We start from the raw sequence: 8939 nt of genomic DNA, 5'->3' as shown, positions 1-8939 counted from the left end.
ATGATGGCCTGACATGACATGTATAAAATCCAGGCAGACAGGGACAGTTGCCCGGCTGTCAGTTACGGCTTTCAGATCCCGGCCAGTACCCGCGTCTGCACGCATGCCATGCACACACAAACAGCACCCACACGCGCACACACGCTCTCTCACGTACGGTGGGTAGGACGTTTCCAGACTGACAAACTCCAGGCTGAGCAACTGAGTCTGTAAAAATAAAGAGCAAACAAACCCGAGTCCAACCACCTCGTTAATAGCTGAGGTCTTTATTTCAATTCATATATACAGCAGAAGTGCTGCTGGGAATCTGCAGCAACCAAACAATTCTCTCTCAACAATTAGCAGCTTAAGATCTATCAACTACAGTGTTAACGTTCACACGTTCACAAGTGTCATTTCTGTACTTTTCAATTCGTGCAAGTGAGATTTTATTCTTACACACTTCGATAAAACACACAGTCTAGTAGTCAATCCTACTGAGGGTATCACCTAGCATACACAACACACAGACGGAAGTGTTAACTCTTAGAGCCACATTCAAAATCCCCAGTTTCATTTGGGGGCGGGAACCATAATTTTGCCTGTGTCAAATCGTTGGTTGTATTTGGTTTTGTTTTCGATGCATAATTTCCAAAGCTGAAAGGCAGCTCTTCACTGGAACTCACCGGGGAGTTTGGTATGTCACCTGACTGTACCTCAAAGGGATATGAAATCAGAAACAAAACCAAACGCAGCAAAGACCACATGAAAATATGACCATTTTTAAGGACAGGGCTAGCAAGGAAGGCTCAATCCCAGCATTTTTCTTGGTGTCAGACTTTTACCTCAATTGAGTGGAGGGGCCAGAGAGGAAAGAGAAGACCCCAGCCAGGGAAGTATAAAATTTAACCTACTTTTGCTTCTTCAGGAGCCAGTGGAGCAGAAAGCCTTCCTTGCTAGGATCCACTGAGTATATATTAAGGAACTGAAATTGGAGCAGACAGACGTGCCCTTCAATTATATCAGAAAAAAGGTAAAATATTAATCATCCAGGGTCCCACAGCCAGCCTCACGCACCAGTGCTAATACGGAACCCAGGAATGCTTCATTTCAAAGGGAATGCAAGTCTTTAAAGGAGAAGAAGCATTCAAGAGGGTAAATTTCCACCCACAAAACAATTGTTACACCATGAGAGGGAGGTTACAGAGTTCTGAATAGACAAGAGAATTCAAGAACAGCCACAATGCAAGAGAAACTCAAAAGCAAACAGATATGGCAGCAGGAGGTGGGAGAAGCGGGAACAGGTGCGTGGTTACAAACAGCATTAATGCGGACGACAGTTAGGCCTGGGAACGAGCGAGCTGAGCTAGGAAGCCATTGCTACGCCGCCTAGACTGACGGTCCTTCCTCAGGCAATCTGAGAGGGAGCTGGAACGGAGCTCACGGGGCTTCCAGAGGCTAAAACCTTCCTTTGGCAGAAACTGCCCCCATGGCGAATGGGGATAATTTCAATACGTATCACAGTGACTTCCAGTGCCCTCAAAAATTTAGTAGCCTCTGTGCAATTCAGGGGACACAGAAGGTTCTGAGCAAAGCTGGAGGACTGTGGCTGGAGCACCTTTTCGGCAACTGTGGGGCTCTTCCCTGCTCTGAGTGATCGCGCTGGAGCGAAGGTCAGAAGTGGGGCCAGCTCCACATGGTCGTGGCGCTCCTGCCTCAAGTCACTGTGATAGTGTTAGGCAAAGTTAACATTTTAAACCTGTGGTTTGGGGATGATGTTTTTGGCCCCAACATGAATTGGTTCCAATTACTTTTCAGAAGTAAAATCACCCCTGTGGTCCCTGCTCTGGGTACTAATCTTGAGAGGGCAACTAATTGTGAGAGCTAACAGGTGTTCTACAATCATCTGGGGGTGGAGTGAAAACTGGGGTACCTGAGTTAATATACCGACATGACTATTGAAGCAACACGCTGGCTCTGAGAAGGCCAGCCTGCCAGAGCCACGGGAGGCTGGAGCTGACGTGAGAACGTCCTCTTGGACAGAGAAGGCAATGCCAATCCAGCTCCAGAGGAATTTCCTGATTTGGGGGCAGGAGGCAGAGCACGCTCTGCTCCTTTCCGGGCAGGTGACGTGCCCTTGCTCCTCGCTTGGCTGCCCAGAACTGAGGCCAAGAGGGAACAGCATTTGTGGTTCATGACCATGAGTATGAAGAGGCTAACCAGGCTTTCGAGATGAATCTAAGAGCCTCGTTCTACCAGGCGGCTGGAGAGGGCCCTGTGTCCAGGCGGGGGGGGAAGGGGGGAAGCCCCGCTTTCCTGAACTGTCTGTAATACGAAGTCCACTACGCACAGCTGTGTTAGTCAGTCAGTCTGAGTGACTAGGAAGCAGGCAGCATCTCACACCCCAAGCCTTGGCTCCTGCTAACCTGATGTTTCCGTTTCTGCTCTTTAAAAGGGAGAATCGCCTTCAGTTGATTCTCTCAGGCAACAGAATAAAGCTTTGAAATTAAGGATGCTGGGGCCAAAATGCAGACAGAAGATTCCACATTACTTTGGTTTCAGTCATTAGGGGGTATTAAAAAATAAATTAAGGAAACAACAGGAACTATTTATGACTCTCATAAGATAGTCTCAACTTGTCCTAAAGATGACCCCAGCCCAAAGTCACTGGGTGAACATTTCTGTGAGGCAAAACCACCTCTGTCCTCTCGTGCTGGTGTGTGGGAGCAGGGTCCCCTCTCCCTGCACACCCCTTTCCTTTCCAACCAAGCCGAGCCCATTAAGGTGGTGTAGGGTGGCAGGACACCAAAAAGCAGCAGCAGCAGCAGCAGCCAGAAGAGGGAGTTTAAGCTGCATCTCAAAACAAAGGCGCCGGAGGGCAGCATTTACAGCAAATCTTCCTTTACGCAAACTGATTCAATACAAGGGGAGCAGCACACTTAAATATCCACACGTCTCTTCATTTAAAAACATCACTTCTTTATTTCAAAGGAAAAATAAAAGACCCTCCCAACCCTTTCCAAAAAAACCCGATAATGATAATAACAATAATAAAAAACCCTATTAGAAACCGCAAGGAAGCACTGAGAGTCTGAGGGTTACATTCTTCAAGTATGCTGATCGGATTTTTTGTTTTTTTAAGTTGGTGACTAAACACATTTAAAAAAAATCTTAAAAGTGCGGCCAAGGGATTTCGCTTAATGAAGTACTGAGAGGCTACTTCAAAGTACTGTAGCAGACCTGGGCAGTGACCCTTTGGGGCAGGACACTCTCACTCTGTCCCAGCAAAGGCTGAGGGGCCGGGTGCCAACGTGAAGGTACTTCTAGCGGTTAGCATGAATGGCCAGCGCGGGTGAGAAGCCAGGGAGACCGTGTGTTCTTCCATGGACGAGAGAAATCCACCCTGAACCCAAAGATTCAGACGTGGCATGCGGCAGATTCACAGTAAAGTCAGTCTGGAGGGAGAGGTGATGGGCCCAGACCAGGCAGGTGCTAGGGTGAACAGGCTCCCTAATCGGGTCTTCGTATCTTTTTAGGGGGTTCTAGTGCAGTCCTTTTCAAGCCACAATTTAGGATGTCCTTCGGTGTGCTCCAGATTGGTGGTTTATGTTAAAGGACTATTTAAGATTTGCATCCCAAGGAAATCATGCTACATAAAAATGATCCAAGATTTTTGCCCAAAAAACTTCTTGGATAAAATCTAAAAAATACTATTGCAATTGCGTCTCTTGAAGAAAAAAAAAAACATTATTCTAAATGTAAACAGATTCACTCAACTCTTGTTTTGTTGTAGAAAACTTCAGAGTAGGTAAGTTGCCGCCTAGTGCTCCGCTGCATGCACTCGCCAGAGGGGAGGGAGACGGCTCAGCGCCGCCATCATCTGGGGGAGGAGAAGAACCGCTCCACGTAGCTGAAGAGGGCGTCCCAGTGCTTCCAGAGAAAGGCCATGAAAACCACAAGGAATAAAGTGCTGAACGTCCTGTTGCGAGTCTTCATGAGCGGAACCACGCAGTTGGCTACCGTGGAGACAAAGACCAGGAGGACTGCCATGACTGCCAGCAGGATGTTGATGAGTTTGCCCAGAAGGTTCCGCGCAGTGGCGTTCTCCAGCCCTTCCAGCTGCACCACCTGCTGCTGCTGCTGCTGCAGCTCCATCTTGGAGATGCGGGTCTGGCAGGCCTCCAGGGCCTCCTGTGGGCCAGAACAAGGTAGAGGTAAGCCTCTGCCCCTGTGCTTTGAGAGGCTGCCAGCCCCTGGGCTGTGCCAAAGGCTGCTGGTCCCCTCAGGCCTCACCTGCCAGAGGCTGTCCACAGCGCCCTTCGCCACTCACCAGACTGCCCACCGCGTCCCTGCGGGCAGTAGCCACACTTAGGTTGGGTTTTGAACATTTTGATCAGACCTCTGATCATGATTTTTTCTTTTATAATAGCATCAGACTGTAAGAGCTGCCCAACAGCTTGCTGTCTCCCCTCTACAGCAGTTCCTCACAGGCTCTCCTTGTCAATACCTAGAGATCTGCGCCTTTTCTTTTTAACAGAGCAAGTAGGCAAAAGATCTGGATATTTCCTTGCCACAGAGCAAGTTATAGCAGAGAGATGTCAGTTGATTCAGTCAACTCCCTCTGGGAGAGATTTAGGTTATTTACAACTTTTCCACTGTAATAATGGGGAGGCAAACACTCTTTGGACATACTGGTGCACACTAACTGGGGTTTTCTAAGCTGAATAATTTCCTGATGTGAGTGGGAAGGGTTTTTCTCTGATCAAGGTTCACTCCCCAAATGCTAGACCAAAAGTTACGAGTGACTGCTTCTTTCAAGGGCCAAGAAATTAACCCATAAGTTCATATGAAATTTATCGTAACATTCAGAGGAACCTATTTTCCCAGATGCGGCCAGCTATCCCCCCACCTAAGCAGTAGTGGGGCCCGGTTCCTGGCAACTTTACACTGAAGCTAGTTAGAAAATGAATGAGCGACTCCTATCTCAGAAAAATTCTGAGGAAAAAGCTAAAACATAAACAGGGCCTACAGAAGATGTCAGCTGGGCAAAAGGTCTGGATATTTCCTTGATTCTTCTATGCCACTGTCACATAAGCTTCCTGGACCATTTCCCTGCTTAAGACTAGCTTAATTCAAGCTGCTTTCATATGAAACCACCAGCTCTACCCTTAGAAGTATCTCCCAACTGGGATGAGAAGAAGTTAAATACTTCATTTCCCCACAGAGTAAACTAGAAGGCTATTATTAGCTTTAAACATTATTGCCTCATATATTATTTTCACAAACTGCTGGGTAATATGCCTGTAAAACACTGGCCTGGCAGCTGGGGTAAAAGCCTCCTTTAAAACAGGAGACGGGGCCCTCCCTGGTGGTGCAGTGGGTTAAAGCACAGCACTAAGAATCTGAAGCCACTTCCGCATGAGTTCGATTCCCGCCTGCCGCCTGCCCTGGAGGAGACCACATGGCGAGCCAGACCTCTCCTGACCCGCCCGCTGCTTCCCTCAGCAGTGTACTTCATCGATCTGCCTGTTCTGCTCCCCACTCTGTCTCTGGTGAAGACTCTCACCGCCCCTGAGCCTCTGGCCTGTACCCCAGTTCTGTATGAATAAATAAATCTTAAAAAAAAAAAAAAGTTTAAAAAAAAAACAAAAAAAAACAGGAGACGGTAGGCAAAATGGCCAGGACAGGCTGGAGGAGCTCTTGAAACATAACTGGCAGATGTAATGCGTGTGGTTTTCCCTATACTCAGACTACACTTCCCATGAACCCAAGCTGCCATGCTGCCTCCAAATGGTGTCCTTTTTTGAGACTTGTATTTCAGTGAACAGCAGGTATATTATAGTTGGTATAAGCTTCTTGATATTCTACCCTATCTTTTTTCCCCTAATATTTTTGGTAAAAAATATGTAACAAAATTCACTGTTTTAAAGTGTACAATTCAGTGACAGTAAATTCAAAATGTTGTGCAACTATAGCCATTGTTACTATCAGATTCCAGAACATTTTCTTCACCCAAAGAACCCCTGAGCTCTGACTCGCTGCCTCCTCCCTGCAGTTCCCAGCCACTGCTAACCTGCCGTCTGTCTCCACAGATCTGCCTGTTCTGGACATGCCATGTAATGGAGTCAAACAACATGTGGCCTTCTGTGACTGGCTTCTTCCTGAGCACAGTGTTTTCTAGATTCATCCATGTTATATGTTGCATGTGTTAGAAATCCCTTTTTCCTTTCTTCTCTTTAAGTTGTGATAAAATACACATGGAGTTGACCATCTTAGGTATTTTTAGGTGCACAGGTCAGTTAACAAGTACTCCTGTCATGTTGTGTGAGCTTCACCACTGTTGGTCCCTGTAGCTCTTTTTTATAAAACAGAGACTGTACCCATCAAATAACCACTCCCAGACCACCCCCCTCAGCCTGCGGCATCCCTCATTCTACTCGGCATTCATCTACTGCCCTGACATCTGTGGTCCTTCATGCTAACCTGGATGTCCCGGGCTCGTTCATAGGACTGATAGGCAATTTTCTCTTCCATGCTGGCCAATTCCTGCTTCAAGTTCAAGATTTCATTCTGATGGAGTTCTGTTAGGTCATTTAGTTGTTCTTCTAATCGTTCACATCTAAGAAAAAGTGAAAAGTTAGAATTTTAAGCATCCTGTATCTGTCCTGGTATCATTCACATCCAATCCCAAAACCCACTCTGCAAAAGAAGAAAAGCACAGGGATTGAGTGGCCTGGGGCAGTAGGATCGACAGAGCTCTCCAGTCCGGGAGAGCCGGCGGGTGACAGGGAGGGTTCTGGAAGGAGAGGCAGCCAGCCACACCGATGGAAGTGGAGCCAGGCCCCATCGCTGGCATGTGTCACTGACGACACCACAAGCCTTTTTGGCCTAGAAATGGTGAAGTCTTCCAGGACTGTCAAGAGATTTTATTTAATATTAAATAATAGCTAATACATTCCATCAGTACAGATTAGAGAGGAACCACAGCAGCAGTCGCCACTTACCACTAGGCTGTACTAGGCGAACTACAAAATAAACCCAAGCGTCTCATACCCCACTTCATGTCTCTAAGATTATCACTCTTTCATGTACCTTCCTACCCCTTTAGAACTGTTAAAACCAGAATATTGTGAAGAAAAATGTGGCACACATATTTAAAGGACTGTTTAAAAGATTTAAAAGTAGGTTCCTGGACTAAAAAGGATTATTTTTTAAATTATCTTATTTTTATGTATAGGAACTGGGGTATAGACCAGAGGTACAGGAGATGAGAGGATTCACTAGAGACAGAGTGGGGAGCAGAGCAGGAGTATTGACTGAAATACACTGCTGAGGGGAGCAGTGGGCAAAGACAGGAGAGGTCTGCTGTGCCATGTAGGTCAGCTCCCTGGCGGGGATCGAACTCAGGCCATAGAGGTGACAGCACTGAGACTTAACCCTACGCTACCAGGGAACTCCCTCTAGAAGGGATCTTAAATCCTAGGGGTTAGAAAAGGTTTTAGAGGGCCCCACCCTGGTAGCAAAACAGGTTAGGATGCAGCACTGCAAGCTAGCCACAGCCACTTTAGAGTGAGTTTGATCCCACCTCAGAGGTGACCCACACGACGCAGCAGACCTCTCCTGTCTTGCCCGCTGCTCCCCTTAGCAGTATACTTTGTCGATGTGTCTGTTCTGCTCCACTCTGTCTCTGGTGAATCTTACACCGCCCTTCCACCTCTGGCCTGTACCCGAGTTCTGTATGCACAAATAAATCAATCTTTAAAAAAAAAAAAGAAAAGGTCTTAGAGGTCTAGCTCAATCTCTTTCCATCAAGGAATTATTTCTACAACACCCCTGACAAGCAATTTCTCCTTGAATAGCTGCAGTGTCAGGTCTTCTGTTTTTAAAGCAGTTTTTCCTCCCTTGCTAGACAGAAACAGCTTTTAGAAAAGATCTTTCTAAAACTGTACTAAAACCTGGCTACTCAAAATTCTCACCCCACAGTCTTTCTTTGGCATCACAAAGAACAAGCCCCTCTCTCAAGGGTATTAAGACTGATACCTGAATTCAGCTAGAGGAAGTAGTTCCTTATGCACAGTTACAGAATTAATCATAGGAAAAGTCTTGATTGCAATGCAGTACCATTTTGAACTCTTTCTTTCTTTCCCTCCTTTACATACTTGTAAAGATAACACTGTCCTTCTACTCCAAGTGCCAGGAGCTAAGGGCAAAGTGAAGCCAGAACTTACAAGCTGTTGCTCTGGGAACTTGCTACAGTGAAATTAAGAATCCTAAGTGGTGCAGCAGGTTAAAGCACAGCATTAATAAGCTAAAGCCACTTCAGCATGAGTTCGTACCCTGCCTGCCCCGGAGGTGATCCACATGGTGTAGCAGACCTCTCCTGACCCGCTCGCTGCTCCCCTCAGCAGTGTATTTGGTCAGCTTCCCACTCTGACTCTGGTGGATCCTCTCACCACCCCTGAACCTTTGGCCTATACCCCAGCTCTGTATGTATAAATAAATAAATCTTTAAAAAAGAATCCTAAGGGGGTGGGGGAGGCCCTCCCTGATGGCACAAGGGGATAAGTCTCAGCACTATGACGCTGTCTGCAGCCACTGCAGCACGAGTTCAATCCCTGGCCAGGAAGGTGACCCACATGACACAGCAGACCTCTCCTGTCTTGTCCGCTGCTCCCCTCAGCCGTGTATTTCAGTCTGCCTGCCTGTTCTGCTCCCACTCTATCTCTAGTGAATCCTCTCACACCCTGGACCTCTGGCCTACACCTCAGAATCTTTGGGGGGGAAAAAAGAATCTTAAGGACATTCCTGCTTCTGTCAACTGTCTCCATGGTTAGGAAGTCCCAGTTGGGCACGCAGGCATAACAACTTACTTTGATGCCCTATGCTTTAGAAGTTTTGTGTATGTTTGCCTAGTTAAAAAGCAAAATTGCATTTGCATTTGTTTATGTATTCTAATGATT

The 8939-nt window shown here is 46.8% G+C and overlaps 1 protein-coding gene across 5 annotated transcripts in view; it reads right to left on the bottom strand.

The window, feature by feature from the left end:
* Positions 1-246: 246 nt before the first annotated feature.
* Positions 247-8939, bottom strand: part of TMCC1 (transmembrane and coiled-coil domain family 1) — a 112210-nt gene continuing 103517 nt past the window's right edge. For all 5 annotated transcript variants that reach the window (XM_004692358.2, XM_012732169.1, XM_004692359.2 and 2 more), the window contains 2 exons: positions 6463-6598; positions 247-4170 (listed from right to left, as the gene is read on the bottom strand). In XM_004692358.2, coding sequence (XP_004692415.1) covers positions 3856-4170; positions 6463-6598 — 451 coding nt within the window. In that variant the 3' untranslated portion in view covers positions 247-3855. The remainder of the gene's footprint in view (positions 4171-6462; positions 6599-8939) is intronic.

Source organism: Condylura cristata, unplaced genomic scaffold, assembly GCF_000260355.1.
Source record: "Condylura cristata isolate star-nosed mole 26May11 unplaced genomic scaffold, ConCri1.0 scaffold00033, whole genome shotgun sequence".
NCBI classification, from domain to species: Eukaryota; Metazoa; Chordata; class Mammalia; order Eulipotyphla; family Talpidae; genus Condylura; species Condylura cristata.
Note: the sequence above shows the minus strand (reverse complement) of the source record. Positions and strands in the feature narration are given on the sequence as shown.